General features: G+C 33.9%; 5 protein-coding genes and 1 long non-coding RNA gene across 9 annotated transcripts; 4 read left to right on the plus strand and 2 right to left on the minus strand.

The window, feature by feature from the left end:
* Chc (clathrin heavy chain) lies at positions 1-7,020 on the plus strand. Its single transcript, XM_040710585.2, is given in 13 exon segments — positions 1-299; positions 367-1,119; positions 1,300-1,650; positions 1,830-1,982; positions 1,984-3,368; positions 3,427-3,807; positions 4,033-4,248; positions 4,311-4,629; positions 4,694-4,839; positions 4,902-5,196; positions 5,256-5,537; positions 5,601-6,180; positions 6,247-7,020. Coding segments are annotated over 13 exon segments (5,064 nt in total). The 5' UTR covers positions 1-239; the 3' UTR covers positions 6,390-7,020.
* Positions 7,021-9,791: 2,771 nt separating this feature from the next.
* On the plus strand, positions 9,792-13,367 carry LOC121116349 (sodium/potassium-transporting ATPase subunit alpha). Its single transcript, XM_040710586.2, has 2 exons — positions 9,792-10,467; positions 10,517-13,367. Exon 2 carries the CDS (start codon positions 11,223-11,225, stop codon positions 13,011-13,013), a length of 1,791 nt encoding a protein of 596 aa, XP_040566520.1. The 5' UTR covers positions 9,792-10,467; positions 10,517-11,222; the 3' UTR covers positions 13,014-13,367.
* LOC121116232 (sodium/potassium-transporting ATPase subunit alpha-like) lies at positions 9,843-11,161 on the plus strand. Its single transcript, XM_040710479.1, has 3 exons — positions 9,843-10,467; positions 10,517-10,909; positions 10,959-11,161. Exons 1-3 carry the CDS (start codon positions 9,843-9,845, stop codon positions 11,159-11,161), a joined length of 1,221 nt encoding a protein of 406 aa, XP_040566413.1.
* A 3,772-nt stretch (positions 13,368-17,139) lies between the features above and the next one.
* On the minus strand, positions 17,140-20,142 carry Sps1 (inactive selenide, water dikinase). Its single transcript, XM_040710587.2, has 6 exons — positions 20,000-20,142; positions 19,292-19,939; positions 18,978-19,239; positions 18,675-18,916; positions 18,360-18,611; positions 17,140-18,272 (listed from the first exon to the last, which is right to left on the minus strand). The coding sequence occupies exons 2-6, from the start codon at positions 19,419-19,421 to the stop codon at positions 18,178-18,180; spliced, it is 981 nt and encodes a 326-aa protein (XP_040566521.1). The 5' UTR covers positions 19,422-19,939; positions 20,000-20,142; the 3' UTR covers positions 17,140-18,177.
* A 1,435-nt stretch (positions 20,143-21,577) lies between these two features.
* Positions 21,578-25,941, minus strand: LOC121116351 (ras-like GTP-binding protein Rho1). Of its 4 annotated transcripts, none has more exons than XM_040710589.2 (5): positions 25,575-25,941; positions 25,142-25,297; positions 24,879-25,079; positions 24,636-24,818; positions 21,578-22,416 (listed from the first exon to the last, which is right to left on the minus strand). In XM_040710589.2, the coding sequence occupies exons 2-5, from the start codon at positions 25,295-25,297 to the stop codon at positions 22,378-22,380; spliced, it is 579 nt and encodes a 192-aa protein (XP_040566523.1). In that variant the 5' UTR covers positions 25,575-25,941; the 3' UTR covers positions 21,578-22,377. The 4 variants fall into 4 exon arrangements, with proteins under 4 accessions (XP_040566523.1, XP_040566524.1, XP_071743629.1 ...); XM_040710590.2 differs by lacking the exon at positions 25,575-25,941 and adding an exon at positions 25,362-25,572; XM_071887528.1 differs by lacking the exon at positions 25,575-25,941 and adding an exon at positions 25,516-25,571.
* LOC121116353 (uncharacterized) lies at positions 22,388-22,707 on the plus strand. Its single transcript, XR_005863831.2, has 2 exons — positions 22,388-22,520; positions 22,586-22,707. It is a non-coding gene; the product is annotated as an uncharacterized lncRNA (long non-coding RNA).
* Positions 25,942-25,968: the final 27 nt, after the last annotated feature.

Genomic DNA, 25,968 nt, shown 5'->3' on the forward strand with positions numbered 1-25,968 from the left:
ACTCGTCATCAAAAAAAAGGCGAGAAGAAGTAGAAAAGGACTGTTGGAACGACTGAACTCTTTAGAGACGAGAGAGGAGGTAGTTTGAAGTGCTCAGTGTAGTTTTAGTCAAGTCAAGTGAATTGAAGTGGAGTGGAGTGTTCCATTGGTTAATGAAATTAACTTCCGTAGCTCTAATTGATTCTTAGGTGAGGAGTGATATTAAATCGGTCAAAGTGGAAGGCGGAGGCGTAATCAAGATGTCGTCCTCTGGAGCGAGCAATGCCCTGCTCCCCATCAAATTCCAGGAGCATCTTCAGGTGAGTGGTGGGGTTGTGTGTAAAATGCTTGATATTGGGTGGACTAATGTGTGTATTTTGCTTGCAGTTGACGAATGTGGGCATTAACTCTAGCAATGTGACGTTCGCGTCCCTCACGATGGAGTCTGACAAGTACATCTGCGTGAGGGAAAAGGTGGGGGACACGAATCAAGTGGTGATAATCGACATGGCGGATCCCTCCAATCCCACGCGGCGCCCCATCACTGCAGATTCCGCCATAATGAATCCTGCTTCCAAAGTGATAGCGCTCAAGGCTCAGAAGACGCTTCAAATCTTTAACATCGAGATGAAGTCTAAGATGAAGGCGCACATAATGCAGGATGACGTCGTGTTTTGGAAGTGGATCAACCTCAACACGATCGCTCTGGTGACGGAGACGACGGTGTACCATTGGAGCGTGGAAGGAGACTCGCAGCCCCAAAAGGTCTTTGACCGCCTTTCTTCTCTCCAAGGCTGTCAAATCATCAACTACCGAACGGATGCAGCTCAGAATTGGCTTCTTCTCATTGGCATAACCGCACAGATGAATCGTGTTGTGGGGAATATGCAACTCTATTCAGAAGAAAGAAAAGTGAGCCAGCCCATTGAGGGCCACGCTGCGTCCTTCATTCAGTTCAGAATGGAAGGGAATCCAGCGGATTCCACTTTGTTCTGTTTTGCTGTACGTGGAGCACAGGGGGGAAAGTTGCACATCATCGAAGTTGGAAACTCACCTTCCGGAAATCAATCCTTTCAAAAAAAAGCCGTCGATGTTTTTTTCCCTCCAGAGGCTCTGAATGATTTCCCAGTTGCTATGCAGGTACGATTCCCCTCTACTTTTCTATACATTTTGTGCTGAAACGCCCCTTACAAATATTCAAGTGTTCTATGTACAGCTTCTAAGGAATATTTATCTGATTTATGTATAATCTTTCAGAGTGCATAATGCCGAGGGAAACCTTCTAATATTTATATATATATTTATTTATTCCTTTGACAGGTTAGTGAAAAACACGGGGTGGTTTATTTAATCACCAAATATGGCTATGTGCATCTCTATGATATTGAAAGTGGAAACTGTATTTACATGAATCGAATTAGTGCTGAAACCATTTTTGTAACTGCTCCTCATGAACCTACCAATGGTATAATCGGCGTTAATAGGAAAGGACAGGTTCTCTCTGTTTCAGTGGATGAAGATAACATCATCAATTATATTTCTACTAATCTAAATAATCCAGAAATGGCACTCAGATTCGCTGTAAGAAATAATTTAGGTGGAGCGGACGACCTACTTATAAAGAAATTTAACACACTTTTTTCCAATGGACAATACTCAGAAGCAGCTAAGGTAAGCATCGATTTGTGTCTCTATTGTTCTAACAAATAATTGAGTGTAATACACTTGACAAACTCTTTTAAATCAACCACAATGTAATTTTGAAAATTACTTACTTTTTCACAATGTTTAAAAAAAAATAAGTTAATTGTGCTTATTCGATTTGTTCCTCAAATGTATCATTGTTATAGATTGCTGCGAATGCACCCAAAGGAAGTTTGAGAACTCCACAAACTATAGCAAAATTTCAACAAGTTCAATCTCAACCTGGTCAAACCTCTCCTCTTCTTCAATATTTTGGAATTCTTTTAGATCAAGGACAACTTAATAAATATGAGTCCTTGGGAGTTATGTAGGCCAGTTATTCAACAAAACCGGAAGCAGTTACTCGAAAAATGGCTTAAAGAGGATAAACTTCAATGTTCTGAAGAATTGGGTGACTTAGTCAAAGCTACTGATCCGACTCTTGCTCTCTCCGTTTATTTACGTGCTAATGTACCAAATAAAGTAACCATGTGTTTCGCAGAGACAGGGCAATACCAAAAAATAGTACTTTATGCCAAAAAAGTCGGTTATACACCAGATTATATTTTTATTCTTCGTAATATTATGCGCACCAATCCTGATTCTGGAGCTCAGTTTGCGCAGATGCTTGTAGTTGATGATGAACCACTAGCTGAAATTAGCCAAGTCGTTGATGTTTTCATGGAGAAAAACATGGTTCAGCAATGTACCGCTTTTCTTTTGGAAGCGTTAAAAAACAATCGACCTTCTGAAGGACCTCTTCAAACTAGGTTATTAGAAATGAATTTAATGGCTGCTCCTCAAGTAGCCGACGCCATTATGGGTAATCAAATGTTTACTTATTATGACAAAGCTCACATCGCACAGTTATGTGAAAAGGCCGGTCTTTTGCAACGAGCTTTGGAGCATTATACCGACTTGTATGATATCAAAAGAGCTGTAGTGCACACTCATCTTCTAAATGCTGATTGGTTGGTTAATTTTTTTGGATCCCTTGGTGTTGATGATAGTTTGGAATGTCTTAAAAGTATGCTTCAAGTAAATTTGAGGCAAAATCTTCAAGTTTGTGTTCAAATAGCCACAAAATACCACGAGCAGCTGACAACTAATTCTCTTATTGATCTATTTGAAAACTTTAAAAGTTATGAAGGTCTGTTTTATTTCCTCGGAAGTATAGTTAATTTCAGTCAAGATCCTGAGGTTCACTTTAAATATATTGAAGCTGCTTGTAAAACTGGTCAAATTAAAGAAGTTGAACGTATTTGTAGGGAAAGTAACTGCTACAATCCTGAAAGAGTGAAAAATTTCCTTAAAGAAGCAAAGTTGTCTGATCAACTTCCCCTTATTATAGTCTGCGATAGATTTGATTTTGTTCATGACCTTGTTCTTTATTTGTATCGAAGCAATTTGCAGAAGTACATAGAGATTTATGTACAAAAGGTTAATCCATCCAGACTTCCAGTTGTTGTTGGAGGTCTTATGGATGTCGATTGTTCAGAAGACATCATCAAGAATCTTATTGCAGTTGTCAAAGGACAGTTTAACACTGATGAACTCGTTGAAGAGGTGGAAAAGCGTAATCGTTTGAAACTAATTTTGCCTTGGCTTGAGACTAGAGTACATGAAGGATCTGAGGAGCCAGCCACCCATAATGCTCTTGCGAAAATTTACATTGATTCCAACAATAATCCTGAGCGATTTTTGAAGTAAGAAATAAACGAATTTGTTTTCATAACTTTTTTATCTAACAGTGTTTTTTTATAGGGAAAATTCTCACTACGATAGTTCTGTTGTTGGACGTTACTGTGAAAAAAGAGATCCTCATTTGGCTTGTGTAGCTTATGAGAGAGGGAAATGTGATAGAGAACTGATTTCCGTATGTAATGAAAATTCACTCTTCAAATCAGAGGCTCGCTACTTGGTTCGAAGGAGAGATACAGATCTTTGGGCTGAAGTATTAAATGATGAGAATGTTCATAGACGTCCACTTATTGATCAAGTTGTTCAAACTGCCTTAGCTGAAACTATTGATCCTGAAGATATATCTGTTACTGTGAAAGCATTTATGGCAGCAGATTTACCAAATGAATTAATTGAATTATTGGAGAAGATAGTCATTGATAGCTCGACTTTCAGTGATCACAGGTATGACTTATACTCTATTTTATTTTAATCTAACTAAATTTTGTCTGCTTGGGTGGGGGTATCTGATGGCTGCGGTTGAGTAATTGTCAATAAATCACAGCCAGCAGATACTTAAACCCTGGTCTGACCATATCAGTCTTCGTTTAATGGGATTTTGTTTTCGTTTGTATTTTGATTAATATTCTAGCTAGGATATTCTTATAATTATGTCTTATTTATATTTAGAAATTTGCAAAATCTTTTGATTTTGACGGCAATCAAAGCAGATACAAAAAAAGTCATGGAATACATTGATAAGTTAGACAATTATGATGCCCCAGATATTGCGAATATAGCAATTCAAAATCAATTATATGAAGAAGCTTTTGCTATATTCAAGAAATTCGACGTCAACTCATCTGCTGTTCAAGTTCTAATTGAGAAAGTTGGGAATTTAGATAGGTACATTGTATTTAATATAATTTGAAATGAAACGTGCAACCTTTGTTAATTTAATTTAATAGAGCCTATGAATTTGCTGAAAGATGCAATGAACCTGCTGTTTGGAGTCAATTAGGCAAAGCGCAGCTAAAGCAGGACATGGTGAAAGAGGCTATTGACTCTTTCATTAAAGCAAACGACCCTACTGACTACTTGGATGTAGTAGAGACAACTACAAGAACAAATAATTGGGAAGATTTAGTACGATATCTACAAATGGCAAGAAAGAAAGCAAGAGACACTTACATAGAATCAGAACTTATCTATGCATATGCTAAAACGAACAGACTGGCAGATTTGGAAGATTTTATTACTTCACCTAATCACGCTGATTTTTTGAAAGTAAATTACTTTGTTTTTATTTTCATGAACTTATCATTTAAATACTTTCATCAAAACTTTTTAGATAGGAGATCGGTGTTTCGATGGAAAAATGTATGAAGCAGCTAAACTATTTTACAAAAATGTTTCCAATTTTGCCAAACTGGCTATCACTTTGGTTTATCTGAAAGATTATCAAGGATCTGTAGAAAGTGCAAGAAAAGCTAATTGGTAAAACTACTTCAATATTTTTTGTTAATACTATGTTATTGTTACCGTTTTCTTTTTTTTAGTACAAGAACATGGAAGGAGGTTTGTTTCGCATGTGTGGAAAATAACGAATTTAGGTTGGCTCAAATGTGCGGTATACACATAGTCGTTCATGCTGATGAGTTGGAGGATCTCATCAATTATTACCAAGATAAAGGCTATTTCGAAGAATTAATGGCTCTCCTAGAAGCTTCACTTGGATTAGAGAGAGCTCATATGGGTATGTTCACGGAGCTTGCTATCTTGTATTCTAAATATAAGCCTTCCAAACTGAGAGAACATCTAGAACATTTTTGGTCTCGGGTCAACATTCCAAAGGTATTCATTATAATTAGGGGGGAAAAAAAGCTTTTTACTATGTGATCATTTTAATTTAGGTACTTCGTGCCGCAGAGCAAGCTCACTTATGGGCAGAGCTTGTTTTCCTATATGATAAATACGAAGAATATGATAATGCTGTCTTGTCTATGATGGCTCATCCCACGGAAGCCTGGAAAGAGTCCCATTTTAAGGATATCATCACGAAAGTTGCTAATATTGAACTGTATTATAAGGCTATTCAGTTTTATCTCGACTATAAACCTATGATGTTAAATGATTTGCTTCTTGTGCTTGCTCCTCGAATGGATCATACCCGTGCCGTCGCATTTTTTACTAAAGTAAGTTCTTATTTCTATTTTATTAAATTGAACATTAAATTAATGATTTACCCACTTCTTTAGGTCAATCATTTGCAGCTTGTGAAGCCTTATTTGCGCTCGGTTCAAAATTTAAACAACAAAGCTGTAAATGAAGCATTGAATGGATTACTCATAGACGAAGAAGACTTTAATATTTTAAAAACATCTATCGACGCTTTTGATAACTTTGATAATATTTCATTAGCTCAAACACTAGAAAAACATGAGTTAATTGAATTCCGACGCATTGCCGCATATTTATACAAAGGAAATAATAGATGGAAACAGAGTGTTGAGCTTTGTAAAACAGATAGTCTTTTCAAAGATGCTATGGAATACGCAGCCGATAGCAAAAATGCTGAGGTCGCAGAAGAGCTACTGTCTTACTTCCTAGACAAGAAGGCTTATGACTGTTTTGCAGCTTGCTTGTTTCAATGCTACGACCTTCTTCATCCCGACGTTATCCTAGAACTCGCCTGGAGGCATAATATAATGGATTTTGCAATGCCTTATCTCATTCAAGTCATGCGAGAGTATACGTCAAAGGTTGAAAAACTCGTAGAGTCTGAAGTGACTCGAATGGAGGAGAAACAAGAGCAAGAGTATAAACCTGTTGTCATGGGTAAGTGTTCTTTCTTTACTCGAGTTTGCTGAATCTTTTTTTCATTATATAATTATTCATCCGTAGATAATCAATCGCAGTTGATGTTGACCGGTCCTATGAATTTTAATAATCAAGGAGCAAATCCTGGTGCTGTAAGTGCAAATTTTAGTGGGAATTCTTTCGTGCCTCCTGGTGGAATCCCCTCATATCAAGGCTACAGCATGTAAACGTCACTTCAAGACGGAGAACATTAATAATTATGAAGTTTTTAATTTATCTGAGAATTGTTTAAGTTGATTTCCCCCCTGAAAAAAAAATAATAGCAATTTTTTCTTTTCATGTGCATTGTTATAGAAGTAGAGAAAAAGGGAATAATTATATATATAAATAATATACTTGCGTCGTGGTTTAGAAATCCTGTTTTTAGTTATATTTTATTATAAATACTTCAATATTATTATTATTATATATATATAAATAACAAAATCGAACAACTATGTGTTTTAATATTTTTTTCTACAACTCACTTAATATAAAAGGAACAAGGGGCGACGTTATTGAGTAATTATTTTTGCTTACTTTTTTTTCTTTATTGACATTGATTTAATTTTTCAGTTTTATCAAGCGTTATATATTTATCTTTTGTTTAAAAAAATAGAATTGTCTAATCAGGGAGATGGCGAAATTTTCCAAATACTTTTGTCTTGATTTCATGTTTCAGCATTTGTTAGATAATATGTGGAACTCATGTATCTTTTCTTTAAAATGCATTTGCTATTTATAATATTCATTAATATAACTTTTGTTGCATTATTCTATATGAAGTCCATTATGTGAAATAAATAATTATAATTTTTAGTCATCTAATTGTAATTTCTCATAATTAAAAACTCAAATCTTACTACTACATAAATTTAAAATGGCTTGTTTCATATTATATCGGAGGAAAGTCACTTTGTTTGAGTGTAGATAAGATTAAGCTATGTTGCTTTTGACACTAAGGTTGAATACATCTTTCAGTCTCGTCCCTGGTTACCAAAAATAAATCTGTTTTTGTGTGTAGCTGAGACTAATCTAATGGTATTCTTCATAAGAGAAGCTTATTTTGATACGTGAATGCGTACACGAGTTGTCCCTCATTCCTTATTAATTTTTACTACAACTCTTTTTCTCTCCAATTTTTCTAGTGAGATCAAAAAGTATCTGAAATTTTTTCAACCATTTCATACATACATATATTGACAATGCCTGATCGTTATATTATTCCCGCTTATAAGTCAGGCCGTACCAATCAAAGACCAAAGGCTGTAACATTTTAAAGTAACAACTATTGAAAGACTATTACTAGTATATAAAGTAAAAATATCACGTTTCCAAGATCCCTTATGTGAGTCATGACTTATGACCCATATAAAAGAAATCTTTGAGTACAAGCTATACATAAATAAAAAAAGACTATAAATGTTCATCAAATTCAAAAACGCAGCCGACAATTTGTTTTCTCCATTTTCATCCAGGCTGTTTTATGAATGAAAGTTGTGATTTGCTGAGTCAAATGAAGAGGGAAGCTCAAACTCTACAACTACGAAGATTGAGTCCCTGAGATATTTCCAAATCCACCAGCCAACCCAAGCAAACCTCTATCTTCAACACGAGAAAAAAAAGGTGTAGAATTCGAATAACAACATTAAGGTCTTCTTCAATTAAAGCAGAATCCTGAAGTGGATAATTATTTTAATAATGTATTGTTTGAATCCCTGATTGATCTTAAAAAGAAAAAAAGAAACAAGAGGAATTTTATTTTGATCAAAATAGTTATAGTAGGCAGTATTTTTGTGTTTGTATGTTTTGTGTTAACTGTCATGTAGGAATGCATGATTCAGATAAAGATTCATCATACTGACTTTCTCAAATATTAATATTATATTGAATAAAATCTCAAGTTTACCATGAAAGAAAATAGAGTCTTACTATACATTTCTCGGAGATTAAGTTTATAATCCCAATCAAAGTATACCGATGCAACGCTATAGTAGGCAAAGATCTGCTACTTTTGAAGTATCGGTTATCTGCATAATTCCCACGACTACATAAATATTGTTTATACATGTTGTGTACAGGTTGTAATACTTTCCAGTAATGTGATTGTGGACATTTGATCTTTATAATGTACTCATCAATGCGTTATTTTCTCCCCCCAAAAAAAGTCAAAAATAACCCAATAATATATGGAACATTTAAATTAAACAATACTCAATTATTGCATTTATATCATCATAAGTACATTAACCTCTTCATTTAAAGTGTTTCATCTCCTTTGTTGTTTGCTAGTTGCCACTTGTACAATTTGTCTATACAAGTTACAACTTGTACTTATACACTTATTAAGTCAATAAAATTAAACTTTCTATTAAATATTTTAAAATGAGCTATGAAAATGATATACAAATATTTAACCTGTGTACCATCAATCCTTTTTGACAATAACTTAAGTAATGGTTTTTTTTTTTTAAGTTACCGAGAGCTGTTTAATCTATTTTGACTTTGTAACATATCAATAGCTTCAAATTCAACAATTAGGCTTGATATATCCCTTGATTAAATTAGTTTGTTTTCTGAAATGATAAAGGGGTTGGTTGTTTTTTTTTTGCCACAAGTGACCCTATCTGTGGATTATAAACAGAACTAGTTACTGTATTTGAGTACCTAATGGGGAAAACATAAGAAGAAATCATCATTTTCAAGATGGTTGACATTGATTAGAAAAGTCCTCAAATATTGAGCTGTCTAAGAATTAAAAAAAGACTTAAAATATGAAGCTTTTCTTCAATTTGTTAAGATTCCAAACTCTCGGATGAAAAATTGTATAAGTGCCCTGATTTATAAAAAAAAAAAATTCCATCCATAATGTCAAAGGAATACTTCTTTTCCTTCAAAAGAAAAAGACAAATTTAAACAAAAAGGATTCAATAAAAAAGACTTCATCTTGAGTTTGACAATATAAAATTCAATTTAAGTGTCAATTGGGCATTTTAAGCTAAAAGTATATTTTAATCTATTTAATATTATTAAATAGTCATTCTTATTAAGTCAAAACAAATAATCTTTTGTTCCCACTTTTTAGCTTGTTTTCACATTTCTCGTTCTGTATATCAAGTATGTTTTGTTGGCTACATGTAAATGTCTATTTCTTTTTATATAGTAGCTTTAAAGAATGAAATGTATTTATTCATTGCAATTAATCTTCAATCAGCAATTATTAGTCAATATTAGCGCTATTTAATTCTCTTTTCCTAATTTTAATTGCAATTGTATAAATGATAGGACGAATCTTGTCTATTTTAATCATACGATGAAATGCAATATATTATTATTATTGGTTTGAGACTGAGATTATTGAAATTTACGGGGCTTCGTAATTAAATAAATTGTATATATAATATTATTAATATATATCGATAAATATTCAAATTTCTGGAATTTCATTGTTTTGAATTGATCTGTACTGTAACCTTCCTAGCTTTTTAAAGGCATATCAAGGAGAATGAAGGAGGAACACACAAGCCCAGGTACAGGAGTGTTGTTATTGTCAGGTACACTAATTCATATAGTATTTTTCTTACAAATAGGTGTAAATAAGCCTCATGATATCAGTGAAACCCTCATAAGTTTGGAATAAAATGGAGTCCAATTTAGGAAATTTTCCCGTCAACGATAACGATTCCTATATATTAGCGACTGACGTTGAATTAGGGGATGATAATCGTACTGCCCTTGGTGAAACAAAGTCCTTCAGAAAGACTCCTTATAATTCGCGGTACATGAGTCAGGATAATGTTGATGGACCAGATCCTTTTAGTAATGAAGATGCACACAAAATAGGACTCCATGACTTATTTGTACGACTTCTTACTGACCCAGCTAACGGTTTGACAAATATACAAGTGAGAGCCCACGAAGAGCTCTATGGACTTAATGAAATACGTGAGAATCTGGAGGTTCCAGAATGGGTACGAGTTTCTAAGCACATGTTTGGAGGTTGTAGCTTCATTCTATGGTTTGGTGCTTTGCTTTGTTTTACAAATTATTCCATTCACTGCGGTCAAATGGAGAATCCGCCAGCAGATGATGCATATCTAGGCACATGTTTACTATTTGTCATCTTAGGCACTGGCTTATTTTCTTATTATCAGGAATACAGAGAAGCTTGCTTCGTGAAACAGTATCAAAATTTGGTTCCCAAGATGGCCAAAGTATTAAGAAATGGCGTAGAAGAAGAGATTCTAGCAGAGGAAATTGTTTTAGGTTTGTTGATTTTTTTTTTTTTGCAAAATGTTTATTTTAATTATTGCAGGGGATGTTATCTTCGTTCGAGGAGGTGATTTTGTTCCTGCTGATGCTCGTGTATTAGAATGTTCAGGAAACTTTATGGTGGATAACTCTGCTATCACTGGTGAATCTGAACCCCAAGAAAGAGACATTCAATTTTCACACGATAATATTCTACTTACTAAAAATATGATCTTTTGTTCAACATTTGCTGTTCAAGGTTATTGTAAAGGTGTTGTGACTCATACCGGTGTATCTTCGGCTTTAGGACAAATGGCTGATCAAGCTGACGCTAATACGAAAAAAAACATCTCTTTTAACGAAGGAATTATCCAATTTTGTCGTATTTCTAACAGGGCTTGCAACAATATGTGGAATTGGAGGTCTCATTTTAGCTTTTCTAATGGGATATTTTTGGGTAGATGCAATTCTTTTCATGATTGGAGTTATAGTTTCTATCATTCCAGAAGGTTTATTAGCTATTGTTACTATCTCCTTGTCCGTGGTAGCCAAACGACTTGTTGCTCAAAATTGTGCTATTAAATCCTTGGATTCACTTGAAACTATTGGTGCTGTCTCAATCATTTTATCTGATAAGACTGGAACACTAACCAAAAATGTGGAAACAGTTGCACATGTTTGGTTAGACAATGATATAGGGGGAAATTGATACTGCTGTTGACTATAGACCTAATATATCTTTCGAAAAAAGTTCTTTGGCTTGGAAAGATATGGCCAGAGCTGTATCCTTGTGTTCTAGAGCGGAATTTACTTCTAAATCAACCCCTGAAAATCCAGACATCATCGGAAGTCCAGTTGATGTAGCCGTGGTGAAATGCGCAGAAAGCATTGAAGGGAACGTACGAAAATTACGAATAAAACATCCCAAAGTCGCAGAGATACCTTTCAATAACATCATCAAGTTTCAACTTTCAATACATGAGATTGAGGATTATGAATCCAGAGGTTATCTCCTCATTGCTTTTGGGGATCCTGAGGTTATTTTCAATCGGTGCTCAACCATTGTGTTAGGTGGTGTGGTTCAAAATATAAACGAAAAAATGAAGGAGGCCTTTTACTATTATTTATCTGAGCTTGGTGGCCTCGGAGAAAAAGTTGTAGCTGTGGCAGATTATTTTCTCCCTCCTCAACAATACCCTTTTGGGCAATATGAATTTACTACTCGTGGTAAAGTTAATTTTCCTCTTAAAGGTTTTCGTTTACTAGGAATGATGTCCATGATGGATCCACCGCGGCCATCTGTTCCTGATTCAATTTCTAAATGCCAGGCAGCTGGTATTAAAGTGATTATGGTGACTGGCGACAATGGGTTTACAGCCAGGGCTATCGCAAAATCAGTTGGGATACTTGGTTATGATGAAAATCCAGATGTAAATACAGCTCTTATGTCGTATGAACAAGAATTATCTTGTTTGGTATCAGGAGATGAATTGGACACTATGACGGATGAAGAAATAGAGAGTGTTCTCCTTCATTATGAGCAGATTGTTTTTTGTTCTGTTGACGCAAAGCATAAGGTCGCATTGGTAGAGGCATGCCAACGATTGGGAGCCGTAGTTGCAGTGACTGGTGATGGAGTCAATGATGCACCTGCTCTCCGCAAGGCAGATGTTGCTATAGCAATGGGATATTCAGGCTCTGATATAGCCAAGGAATGTGCGGATATTATTTTACTCGATGACAACTTTTCTTCCATTGTCATTGCAATAGAAGAGGGGCGCATTATTTACGATAATATCAAAAAAGCCTGCTTCTATTCATTAACCTCCAATATACCTCAGCTTGGAGCATTTATTTTATTTATCATTGCCCAGATACCTTTGCCACTGGGAGCCCTTGGTATCCTTGTTATTGATTTGGGAACTGATATTCTTCCTGCAATTTCTCTAGCGTATGAGGAGGAAGAGGTGAGAATGATGGCTATGAAAAGAGGGCCTCGACATCCAATACATGATGATTTGCTTGATGAGAAATTACTATTCCTATCAGGAGGACAGATGGGCCTGCTTCAAGCCGCAGCCGGATTTTTCACATATTTTGTAATAATGGCAGAAAATGGTTTTTGGCCTAGCACCCTCCTTGGTATAAGAAAGTATTGGGATTCTCGAGCTATTAATGATCTATCTGATGCCTGGCTACAAGACTGGACCTATGAAGAAAGGAAACAATTGCAGTACTCTTGTCAAGCTGGTTTTGTCTTTACAATTGTTTTATGCCAATGGATCACATTGATTGCGGCCAGAACCCAAAAGCTTTCAATATTTCAATACGGAATGGGGAATTGGACTTTAAATTTTTCTATTATATTTGAAACAATTTTGATCATTGTCATCATTTATATACCAGGACTGAATAATGGTCTTCAATTCAGAGGAGAGAATCCAGTATCGTGGTTCTCTGCCATTCCATTTATGCTATGTTTATTTGGCTATGATGAAATTCGAAAAGCATATATTCGGAGACATAGAGACTCTTGGATTGAGGAGGAAACAGCTTTTTGATGAAGGTTTTTAATTCGATATTCACTCTGATCTCTCAAATTATATTATGTCAAATAATTTTGGCTTATAGTTCCTCTTTATTGCTCAGGCATAGTATATTTAGAGTGTTAAGAAGATTTGGCTCACAACATAGATAATACATCTATGGTTCACTCTAAATTGGGGATCTTATTCATCTTTTTGTAATTTATATTTTTTATAGAAATAGTTATTTTTAGAATAAAAAAGATGTACAAAAGTATATTTTCTATCAAATATGACATCGTGTACATATATAAAAAAGCTCTATTTCATTAGTGTTTCAAGTCAAGTTATAGACGCTTTGCCAGGGCCCCCAAAAAAAAAAAAAAAAAATCAGCGATAGTATTTATGGATCTATTAATGGTGACTCATCCATACTCACTCCGACCAGCCCTTCCCCTTAACATAACCTTTATACCGGCACTCTTTTCGATATAACTATGCTATCTGGTCATATTTCAAAAATTGAATTAAGGTTATCCTGAACAATATGTAAAAAGAATCTCTTAAATAGCGAATCATTTATTTATTAGTAATAACTTTAATATAAATTTTAAAGAACCAAAATTTTATTTTGCCTCTCCTGAACAATTGTGAAATGAACAGATATGACAATTTTATTAAAAAACAGCAATAAGTTGAATCGGAACACTAATTTAGAAATAATTTTATTTTGTCAAAAAACCTGAATTAGGTACTGAAAGTTAAGGAATTAGCAAATGATTTTCGATTGCAAAAATGCTATATAAAATCCTCTCGCGTGCCGGAGGTCGGTAACAACTGGTTTACTTCATCCATCGTCCACAAACAATCGTTTTTTTAAGTGCATTTTAAAGTCTAATAATTTGTGTCAACTTTTCTTCGAGATATTGGATAAAAAATGATTTTTTAGAATATTAGCAATTTTTAAGGATATTTTGTATAATAGAGCAGTCAGTTTTTTCCCTCTATAACTTATATAATTTGGGTTATTGATTATTTGGCTGTCAGTTGATATAATTTTATAAAAATTCAAAATTAACACATTGATTAAAATATTGTGATATTGTAACGCTCCGTACAAATCTATCCACACATTTTTTTTTATTTATTAATTTACTCTTCATAAAAATATGGTTGTTAGTCAAAGACAGGGGCCTAAAGAGGATTATGAAAGGGAATTAGGCCTGTGAATTCAACACCCTGTAGGATATTGTAATTCATTTCTCAAAAAATATTATTTAGTCTAACTTTCTGAATTTCTGGCCACAGGGACAGTTGTAACATATGTAAAAACTACTGAATTGCAAGGTTAATAGATTTATACTAGTGTCGCTATATAGATAAATTATTACGCGAATTCTTAATTTTACTGAGTAACTCTTCAAATAATAATAATAATTGAAATATATTATAACAACTTTTCATGGCGTTGTTACCTTTTAAAAAGTTGAGAATTCTTTTAATTGGTTTACCATATTTGAGTCCTCCACTTGCTTAAGATTTCGAAAATTAATCATTGTAAATACGACGTAACCTTTATTGTATCACCCAACCTTTCCTCGAAAAAGAAACAAGGATCAAAATCATCTGGTAGTTGACCAAATCAGTCAATCATACCAACTGCCATTTATATCTTATGTTCTCCCAGACTATTACTGTGATATTATTTCTTCACCCTTTTTAAAATGAATTAGATATTATTAAAATCTACATAGTAGTTTATTCAATACTATATTATAATATTGCTTAGTAATATTTTTTAAAAGAGTAGTTATACTTTTGTATTTGTGTATGATAGCCAAAATTTCTTTATAGAAATAATAAATCGGCCAATATATATATCATATAAAAGAACGAGGAATCAACAATAAATTGTATTTCTATCCTTTTAGAAACGGAGCATAAGTATTATAGAATAAATTATTAGATTGTTTATTTGTCAAAACCAATTTGGTCGAAACGAATACATTATGAAATAACCATGACGTATCAAGCGAGATGAGGCAATCGACAGCTGACAACAAAATACTAAGGGTATTTTTGTGTTGGCGAGGTAACGCCGAATAAATTACACTAAAAATATCACTGACGTCAAAAGTTTCATAATAATTATTAGTGATGTGCCGCGAGCTGAATATAACACATTTGATATTAAAGGTACTGATGACCACGCAAAATTGTTTTGGTAATATGTATATGTTACACGGATTAATCTAAACATAAGTTTTAATTATTTGAAATCGTGGTCATAACCGTAACTCAACAGTTTATATAGTCAATAAATCAATATTTTACTATAGTCTACTTATAACTTGTAACAAATATGTTTTGAGAGACATTGATGCTTATAAATAAGTAATTCCATGCAATGTCGAGTACTGACGTAAGACTTTAAAAAAATCAAACAAAGATTAGCTGTTGGAAAACATAAATTTTTAATTTTGCAAAGAAAGGAAATAAGTCTAGTTACATATTATAATGGGCTGGGAAAAAAAGAAGAAGAATAATCCTAGGCTTTGACGAGTTCCGAGTGATACTCTGCTTTTTATGCCCAAGAGCCGAGTTTTTTTCTCTATTTACTTTACAAAACACGAGTACTAATTTACGAGTTTTACTCATGGCACATCACTAATAATTATGAAGGAGACGTTATCTTGGGGGACTCAAGTTGTTCTATTTATTAAATAAAATTGGCAAATTTCGAATCAATCGTGATTAAACTCCATCAAATGACTTAAAACATGCATTGAATACTATTATGATCCGTCCTTTCTTTCTCAATCATCTCAGTGGTTTGCATCAGTACAGCTAACCTCTTCTTCTTCTGAGACATCCTGGATCATAACTAAGTGAAAATCCCTGATCTTGCCTCATATTATGCATGTTCGCCTATCCATGAGTGCGTCTTTCCCAATATAAATCATCCATAATGTCGTATGATAATTAATAACGGAGCAGTGAATAGCACTTCCACCGTTCGAACAATTGTCTTTGTTTATTTTTCCTATTATATTAAATATATTACCTATTTTTTGTTTCTACCTCGAACTCATTTCATAGTGAGATTTTGATAGTATGCATTGTAATTTTAGGACATAATCCCATCATTATTCCAACAGAAAACAACAATTTAATTATTTTTAGAGTAATTAACATTATATATTTTAAATAAAAAATTCAAGAGAAAATAAATTTAAACTAAAAATAAACAATCACGACGTATTAATCTCTTATTTATATACTATGGCGAAATGTCCTGAGGCAAAGCACGTGTCCACTTTTTGTGTTATATACGTATTAATATATAACATTAAATAGAATTGTGCATTTAAAAGTATCAAACCGCGCTGTTTTTAATGCGACTCTTTCGTTCCAACTCTTATAAATACCCATATCACCAAATTTGCAAAATCCTAAACTCCAAGAGCTAAATATGTGCATATTTAACCTTTATCGGTAAAGAAAGATAATGAGTTAATTATATTCAATTCTATATTATTTTAAATGAAACAATAGACTTGAACTAGAAATGAACTTAGTTTATAGAAATATTATTATTTCTATGTAATCAGGGAAGATAGTTTCATAATTATACCCTTATCTACTCTAAGAGATAAACTTTTATTTGTTTAATTAATACTCTTTAATATTGTTATCTAGCGTTAATGATATATGAGACTGTAATACATGAACTTTTTTAAAAAACCATACCAAATGTTTTTAAAAACCGGTATTGTTCTCAAACGAGTAGCACAAAAGGGTGTATAGCCCATCGCTCAGTCAACAAGTTATATACAAAAAATATACTCCTAATGCAAAATTATATTTACTTTATAAATATGTAGATACCAATCCAAACTGTCATGAACCAATAAGAAATAATGCTTAAATCAAGAGCATTTGACCATCTATTTTACTCACACACTTCCATCAATATCCATGGACCAGATCATTATTCATTCATTCTACTAAACACATTTAACATCAGGAGTGATGTTCAAAGAATTCAAAAATAAATAAAGAGTTAAATAATGTTGAAAGTATAATCCTTCCCTAAGCACAAAGACGACCATTATTTAGTTATCAGAAAAATAGATGGAAAGAGAAAATAAATAAATATAAATAAACAAGAGAATTTCTTTTTATTGTAGCCAATTCTATTACTGTTATAAAAAATATCCAGCCAGGGTCCTCACCTAATGAAAGTGACAATTAATTTAAAGAACTCCAAGTTCATATCCCTTTATAATTTAGTTACAAATAGTTCCAATAGGCTTTAGTTACCACGCGCTAATAAAAAAAACCTGTTTTGTTAAAAGGATGTGAATCGAAAATAGCGACAATTACATTAAACATCAAGAAAATGACCCTTTGCCCCAAACTAAGACAAAACTTTTAAGTCATCTACCATCATAAAAAATAGTCCCTTTTCTCTCTTGAAATTTCAAAAAAAAAAAAATATATATATATGCAGTATTATATATTAGAACCTTGTATGTATATTTGCTTCTTTTCCTCCGTTTTGATAATTTTGAATAAAACTACTACCAAATTGGCCCTTACTAATGGGTTTAAAGCTTTTTTATTTTTAGATGGAAAGAAGAAAAAAATAATTCACTCAATCAAGGAAAATATTTCCATTAAGTGTAAGATTAAGAGTTGAAAACCGATCTCAATTAGTGGAGAGAGAAATCAGGTAATAGTATATGTATAAGAAAAGAAGGAATGCTCATTATTATAAAAATAAATAACATAGAATTATTTTTTTCCAATTTCGTACTTAAAATTAGTATTGTTTTCTTCTCTCACATGTAGAACACAATTTCTTTCCATGAAAAATAATCATCATAATTGTACATAAAAATATAGATAGGTGATTGGATACCCGACAGCTTTTAAGTGTTTCGTTTTAAAAGGGCAAAACTAAAAAAATAGAGATATAGTATGTGTATATGTAGATGGAAAAAAAGAGAGAAAAGGAGAGAAGAAAATATATAAGTATAGACATTTTTTTAGCATTTTCTTTTAGCTACTATCATTAGTAAGAAGAAATGTTCTCTGTATAGATTGTAATAGATAAATTGTGTTGAAAGTGAACGAAAAATACACTGAATAACTTTGATGAAGGAATGATGGACTCTTCTTATAAATGGTCTTTCAATTACCAGAGTACTCCTTCTTTCTCCTTAGCTGGTACTTCTATCACTCTGGGTTTATCAATTATCCTAGCTGTTCGATTGCCTTTTTCGACGATTCCTAAAAAAATAAAAAAATATGTATATATAATAAAATGAGTCTAGTCAAAGAAGCCACACTATTCAATAGGTATTAAAAATTACATACCAATAATCCAGGCTTGATACCCTTCTTGTTTTTCTATGTCTTTGCAATAAGCTGCAGCCTGTTCTCTCGGCAAGCAAATAAGAAGACCGCCAGATGTTTCAGCAGAATGTCCTTGAAGAAGCTGAAACATGTTTCCACAAGCTTTAGCCACAGCAGCCATTTTAGCAATCACTGGTAAATTATGAATAACAAAAGACACATCATTCTTTTGATTTCTGGCAAGAGATTGAGCGTGACCAAGCAATCCAAAACCTGCAAGGAATCAACGAATGTAAATGAATTGATATGGCAATGCATCATCATCAATTGGATTACCAGTGACATCTGTAGCTCCATGAGCATTATATTTGTGCATGAGGCGAGCTCCGGTCCTGTTTAATCGAGCCATGGAATCCATAGATCTTTGATAAGCCTTTCGTACGTCTTCTTCTGATACTACCAATTTAATTCTGTTCCATCTCTCTGGCTGATCAAGCCATTGATGAGCGTTAACAGCCACTTGAGTTCCCAAGGGTTTTGTCAAGACAAGCACGTCTCCCACGACCGCAGAATCCGGACTGTGAAAAAATTGTAAATTCAAATTCTACAGAGAAATATGAGATTAAAATAATGACTTACATAATGAATTCATTGGGTTGACAGACGGTAGTAGCAACGCCTCCGATGGTACACCAAGGGTTCATGACAGTTTGACCTCCAGTTACAGTGGATCCTGCTTCCATGGCACAATCCTTAAAGCCTCTCATCATGAGAGGAACGACGACATCTCTTTCTTTTTCGGTCATTTTGGTAGAGATGGCGAGAAGCATAAGCATGTTGTCACACTCGGTGACACCCATGGCATACAGGTCGCTGAGCACATTGGCGCAAGCAATTTTACCTACAAGAGAGGAGTGAGTGTGAAGGGCTCAATGAGCGGACGAGGAGACTACCTTGCATATAAGGATCCTCTACTATGGGATAGAAGAAATCCGTGGTTTGAACGAGGGAGAGTCCCCCGTGTCGGAGGGGTGTGATGGAAGAATCCATTCCGATTCCGATCCTAGGTATGGCCATGTGCATGAAGTGCGCGTGTTCCTGCTCATGTGAGTTGCCCGTTTCATCCGAGAGTCCCTCAAGAAGCTTAAGTAAAACTTCCTGAGGGACTTTGCACCCTCATCCTTTTAGATCCGCGAATCGGGTCAGTCGGAAATTGGCGTCAAGTTCATGTGCCGTGGGGTCAAAGGGGCGGCGGATGGCTAAAGCGGCTGCAGCAGCCTCTACATTGGTGCTCGTGGATCCCGTCAATTCCAGTTGGGCGGCCGCAGCCAGCCCCTCCTGCGCACTCTGCCCACCATGTGGAGTACCCAATTGTTGAGCGGCCACGAGTTGCTGCTGCTGCTGCTGAGCCTGCGGCACGGCGGAATGTTGTTGGGGATGCTGCTGGGCTTGCTGATGCTGAGCGGCGGCTGCTGCTGCTGCGGCGGCGGCTGCAGCCTGTTGTTGAGCCTGCTGCTGTTGTTGTTGGAGCTGACCAGCACTCAGCACGTACTGCTGGTTATAACCAGACATGTTCATGTTGAACCCAAAAATCTTTTCGGCTGAAACACGGAGCAACACGGACTTAGCTTCAATAACAAACCCTATCGCACTACTCTCACCTTTCAAAAGGCTCCTCTTCTACCAAAATTTCCAGGGGATCCCCTCAATACGATTCACTAGTTCCAGAGAGCAAATCCTGGACCAAAATACCGGAATTCTGATGGCAAAGGGAATGATGTGCGAGAAAAGACTAAACTAAAGATAACAATAACTTTGGAACGCCGCTTACTCCAAGTGAACACTGAAACAGTCCCTGAGTTACATAAAGAAAGAGAGAGAGAGAAATGAAGAGAAAGAGAAAAAGAGAGTTGTGCCTCTCTTGTGTTCAAACTCTTTTTCTTTCTTTCTTTCTCTCGAACCCCCGCTAACTCTAGTTTCCCCTTTTCTGACAAGGGACAATGAAGCACTCCCTACACACGCTTCTTGCCCCTTATTTTTCAGTCTTCATCTCATTGCTTTACTCACGCTCTCACGTGATACACAGGGAGCAGTCATTGTTCCTTCTGATCCCTCCATAGTACACGCCCAGCGAGAATCGATTCTACGTCATAGAACATCTACACTCAATTTTGAGTCTTGCTGTAGCTTGTCTAAATCGAGTTTCTATATCATACCGCGCATTTCAGCATTTAAAAACTTCAGTATGCGCTTTCCCACCTTACGTCCTGAATGACTCTTTAGCTTCAATTCTTTCCTTCAAATGCATCTAGCATTTCTCTATGCTCTTCCTACAAACTATTGCCTCCCTAATGCAATTGAGAATCCTTTTTACGAAGGACTCCTTACTAATATTGCCTGAGGTAACATGAAAGTTTTGATGGTAACTATTGACGTCATGTGTATGAATAATTATAAGACCATATGAGGAGTGCCCCCCCCCACTTCGCCCTAAATCCACGCTAGGTTTTGAAATGCCAGATATACAAATTAATAATTCTATCTCAAAAATATATCATTCATTATTTATATACTTGTCTTTTGATACAACTTTATTAGCGGATTACTATGTTTAACTAGTCATTGATTGATTTCCTCAGTTGATCAACATCATCATCGTAAGAGTTAAAATATGTAGAATACAGATCCTAACAAAAATTCCTTATCTTAGTCTCATAAAATGTCCAAGATATCTACTATTCTATAAAGTAAATTGAAATTAAACAAATAAAGGCTTGCACACACTTAATTTTTGCCCTCCATAGATCTAGTTCTTCTCGGTTTATTATCTCAACTAATATAATATCTTCCATCAATTGAAAAACATAATGGATTGAAACAATCCTCCCATTTTTACATATTATATTATTAGGCACATAAAAATCAGTAGAATTATGTAGTCGGATTCGTTACAAGTACAAAACGCGTACTGATGAAGACTATGTATGTTTCCTTCAACTATGACGAATTATCATGTGATATTATACATCTGTATGCAAATTCAATTGCACAGCAAACTGAAGTTGAAACAAGAAAATCATGAACTTTTAAGTATTTGACTAATTAAGAGGGAAGAAGGCATATACAAAGAAATGTTTATAACTAATAATGGAGCCTCTTTCTCCATGTACAAAGATGAAATTGTACCCCGAACAAACACCGAACGAATATCCATCAATATGAAATAATAACCTCAAGGATTATTACAGATCGAATTAATTTCTTTTATTTCGATACAAATTATTAATTATATAGCAGATTTAGCGCATCATATGAACATCCATACTTTTTTTTTTTTTTTTACTTAATATTTTTTTATTATAATCTTTTGTTTTTTCAGAATCCCTCTTCTTTATACTATTTTGAAATAATATATATTTTATTACCCGAACTTTAATTATTATATAAAAGAAAAACCCGACCGTATTTATATATATATATATAACGTTTAATATAAAATGAAGCCATAGTCTTCTTTTTATATTCTATTATTTCCATATAAATTCATCAATATTAAAAAAGGGAAGAAAAAAAAAATTGCCCGTGATTTCGAGCAAATTTTAATTTCTTTTTCCAAAGGCAAGACCTTTAAAAGGAATAAAAATATAATAATTTTTTAACAACATGGACCTCATTCATTAATGTAAAAACAGACTTAAAAAAGGTTGTTTGTGTATATGTATGTATGCAATACGTAACAACAATATAAAATAAATGAGTAGAGGAGGAGAAGAAGGAGGAAGCCTCACCACTTTCTCGTCGTTGAAAAAATAAAGAGGAAAAATTATTTAAAAATTTAGAAAAAAGGTTTTTTTCTTTTTATATAAGCTTTTTTAAAGGAGTATAAAGAATAAATATATACGATTTTTTGCTGCATATTTTTCTTCTTCTTCTTCATATATATATATGGCAAAAAATTAGGTCTGTTTGCACGAAAAATAAGGAAAGTAACTACATAATAATTATCGATTTTGTATATATGATTTTTTTTCAGTATAACTTAAAATAGAACGCAAGGTCTCTTCTTCTTTTTCTTCACCTGAAAAATATAAAAAATAACGAGATTAATATTAGAGTCAGCACAATCAAATGTTTTTCTATCAAAATAAAACATTGCAAGAAGATAAACTTCCTTAATACTAAGTAAGTAAGTACCTACTATTATACTACTATACGACGTGTCTTTCTCTCTTTTTTTTATAAAAAAGTAATAGGCTAAAAGAACATAAACGTTATGCAATCTACGTTCAACAATTATTTAATTTATGATTATAAACATGTATGGCAATTGCCTCAAATCTAAAATATCAATAAAATACTAAGTGATTAATCCAATAATATAATAATTAACCCAATGCCTTTAAAGAAAAATCAATGATTTTGGTGTTTGTATATGTATGTACATATATAAACACTCAACACTAACAAATATATGAGAGCTATAGCTGATTTTATTTATCATTAGCAAATATTATATGTATACTTATATACCTACATATCAAATTTCAAAAAGTATATCTACATATGTCTATATTTGAAAATAATTAATACATATCTCTGTTGCCGATAAATAGTCATTTAAATATTATTAAATGTTGACTGTTTTATTCCATATTCCAGACATTATAACAACAAGGGGGGTGGGGGGAATATTCATAGCAAATATCAATGTACATAAGAAGTTGCTTAACATTGCACTCATTTGAATCCTAATGAATAAAAAATAAACAAACAAAAAAACTGATGTTATATTATCATGTTGTACGTATTTGATATAAAGTTAGCCAAATAAAAAAATTCCTTGTCCATGATTCAAAAATTAAAAAGAAACTAAATATCTTATCTCTGCTAAATAAACATCATAGTTTTATCATAGATAATCAATCAGTAGACGTATTAATTTAAAAATTCCTTCATTTAGAATGAAAATAAATGGTAAATCTACATAATATTGGATAACTTGAGAATGTGTATATTTTTGTGAGTACAGAAATTAGAGCAAATAAACAGATGGTTCAATATATATATATTTATATTTGATTTTAAAATCAAACACCTTGAAACATCTATCAAATAGTTTAATTTAGTAAACCTAAAAAATAAATAAGAATATTTAATCCTTTTCTAATATATAAAATAGAATCAAAGAAGAGTCTTAATACTTGACAGATAATAACAGAATTGACGTCAGAATAAAAGGCACAATAATTAAGCAATTAACGAGAAAATCCACTCTAACATAGAGAAAACAATTCCTTAATGAGGGTGTGTAAATATATGATTAAGCGGAAAACGATTACTTTATCGGAAAAGGGAGGAAAGAGACAAAATAACCACTCCCAAATAAAACAAAAATCCATCCATTAATATTAAATATATATTAACAAAATGTAGTTTTTCTATCAAAAACTTGAGTATATTTTAAAAGGGATAAATCAAAGGAGGATTCGAGTCTCGAATTGTAGTTAATACAATTTCCAAACTTCATTTTTTAATATTGTTTTTGAATGAAAGGAGGAGGGAGAAGAAGTCTGTCTATACATCATGAATAATGTTCCCATGTTTACAGAGCATGTACTTTGTAGTTGCGAATGTTTTTTTTCTTGATATCAAATAGAATAAGACTGATATAGGTAATATTGATAAGACAAAAAAAAAAAAAAAGTATTTATTTATGAAAAAACAAATTGTTACACAACTCAATATTGATGATGGGAGGTATATATTCATTTTGAATGCATGCATTAAGTCAAAAGTATTAAATTCAATTAAAAAAGCAATTGCTTCAAAAAGTTAACATTATACGACGAACATCTATATAATGTTCGATTTGTAAAAAAAAAGGATTGAATTATATTTTTGTCATCACATTGTAGAAAAATAAATGTTTGTCACTAGTACTTGTTTGAAAATGAATATGTATAAAATAGCTCTGAGATATGACCCATTTATAACTTTAATAAAAGAGCATATAATTTACAAGGTCTCATATAAACATTTCGTAACAAATAAATTTATATATTTATGTACGTACATACATCTATGGGTCAACAATTTATGGTGATGCATTCAATATAACCTTCAAACACAAGACTTAGCATTTTTTTCCGTTCTAGGAATCATATTTTACTGTATGTAAAGGTAAAAAAAAACAAAAAAACTAAAGAAGTAAAAGAAAGTCATTTAAAGAATTGAATAAGTCAATAAATGATTTTGATTTTGACGTAAATACTACTACTAAAACTGAGAATGGCATACTTGCAACGCGGCTCGGGTAGCAGTTTCGAAGACCTCTCTGACCCCTTCCTTAGATTTAGCGGAACATTCCAAATAAGCAAATGCGTTGATTTTTTCCGCCATTGTGCGACCGTCTTCGGGTTTGACTGGCTCTTGCTTCATTTTCCCCAATTCTTTTATCGTGTTTGGGTCATTTCTAAGATCCTGAAAGAGAGGAAAGGGTTGTTAGGTAGGTAGGTTGACAGTTCCGTCCTGCGCTCCTACCTTTTTGTTCCCCACGAGTATTATAGGTACATTGGGGCAAAAATGTTTGACTTCCGGCGTCCATTTCTCTGGAATGTTCTCAAGGGAGTCCGGAGAGTCAATAGAGAAACACATGAGAATAACATCCGTGTCCGGATACGATAAAGGACGAAGGCGATCATAGTCTTCTTGGCCTGCAGTATCCCAGAGCGCCAGTTCCACCTGTAAGAGACGGGAAATGCCGTTACCCAAAGAGTAAGTCCCTATTCTCTCTCGATCCTTACCTGCTTTCCATCCACTTCGATGTCGGCCACATAGTTTTCAAACACGGTTGGGACGTAGACTTCTGGGAACTGATCTTTACTGAAGACGATGAGGAGACAAGTCTTACCACAGGCTCCATCCCCAACAATGACCAACTTCTTCCGAATAGCAGCCATCTAAAAGGAAAAGAGGGAGACAGAGGTTACAACAAGTGGGAAGAGTGCCAAGGGGAGTGTCCACCCAATACAACAGTCCTCTCCTTCCCTCTCCTCACTCCAACAACGACCACCACAACAACACTCCTACTTCTACTCAGTCCTCCTCCCTCTTCAAACTCAACACTACTCCCCTTCAATACAATCCTCCTTCCTCCCTCGCCTAGATCAATACTAACACACCGACTCCCAAGATCACTCTCCTGGATACAAACACAGGGATCCGTACGAGACTTACCTTGTTGAGTCTTCTCTTATAGCAATTATCTGTCTTTTTTTCCTTTTTTTCTCCCTTTTCTTCTTTCCTCCTTTTTTTTTGTTGAATAAAACGCGGAGTAGAAGAAGAAGAAAAAAAAGAAGATGACGACGAACTGTCCTGCTGCTGCTCCTCCTTCCACTCATTTAGCTCCAGCAGAGAGAGAGAAAGAAAAAAAAGGCAAGAAACAAACAGATACACACAAAGACACAAAAACTACCTTCATCAGCTTGACGACAAGGGGCGGGGAGAGTCACTCTCTTTTTCTTCTTTTATTTTTATCAAATAAAAACAAGAAGAAAAGAGGAGAAGGAGGATGACTGTAACCAGGAGCAGAACACAGGCAAGACGCCCTCTTTTCAGCTTCTCAACGACG

This window comes from Lepeophtheirus salmonis, chromosome 4 (genome assembly GCF_016086655.4).
Source record: "Lepeophtheirus salmonis chromosome 4, UVic_Lsal_1.4, whole genome shotgun sequence".
Taxonomy (NCBI): domain Eukaryota; kingdom Metazoa; phylum Arthropoda; class Copepoda; order Siphonostomatoida; family Caligidae; genus Lepeophtheirus; species Lepeophtheirus salmonis.

What these genes read in the sequence shown, in the direction of transcription:
- LOC121116232 (XM_040710479.1), top strand. Translation starts at nt 9,843, where the DNA reads ATGGAGTCCAATTTAGGAAATTTTCCCGTCAACGATAACGATTCCTAT. An exon ending in AGCAGAGGAAATTGTTTTAG is followed by an intron (nt 10,468 to 10,516) that starts GTTTGTTGATTT and finishes TAATTATTGCAG; the next exon opens with GGGATGTTATCTTCGTTCGA. An exon ending in TTCTAATGGGATATTTTTGG is followed by an intron (nt 10,910 to 10,958) that starts GTAGATGCAATT and finishes CTATCATTCCAG; the next exon opens with AAGGTTTATTAGCTATTGTT.
- LOC121116349 (XM_040710586.2), top strand. Translation starts at nt 11,223, where the DNA reads ATGGCCAGAGCTGTATCCTTGTGTTCTAGAGCGGAATTTACTTCTAAA.
- Sps1 (XM_040710587.2), bottom strand. Translation starts at nt 19,421, where the DNA reads ATGCACATGGCCATACCTAGGATCGGAATCGGAATGGATTCTTCCATC. An exon ending in CAACCCAATGAATTCATTAT is followed by an intron (nt 18,917 to 18,977) that starts GTAAGTCATTAT and finishes ATTTTTTCACAG; the next exon opens with TCCGGATTCTGCGGTCGTGG. An exon ending in GTATCAAGCCTGGATTATTG is followed by an intron (nt 18,273 to 18,359) that starts GTATGTAATTTT and finishes TTATTTTTTTAG; the next exon opens with GAATCGTCGAAAAAGGCAAT.
- LOC121116351 (XM_040710589.2), bottom strand. Translation starts at nt 25,297, where the DNA reads ATGGCTGCTATTCGGAAGAAGTTGGTCATTGTTGGGGATGGAGCCTGT. An exon ending in TCGAAGTGGATGGAAAGCAG is followed by an intron (nt 25,080 to 25,141) that starts GTAAGGATCGAG and finishes CGTCTCTTACAG; the next exon opens with GTGGAACTGGCGCTCTGGGA. An exon ending in TACTCGTGGGGAACAAAAAG is followed by an intron (nt 24,819 to 24,878) that starts GTAGGAGCGCAG and finishes CCTCTCTTTCAG; the next exon opens with GATCTTAGAAATGACCCAAA.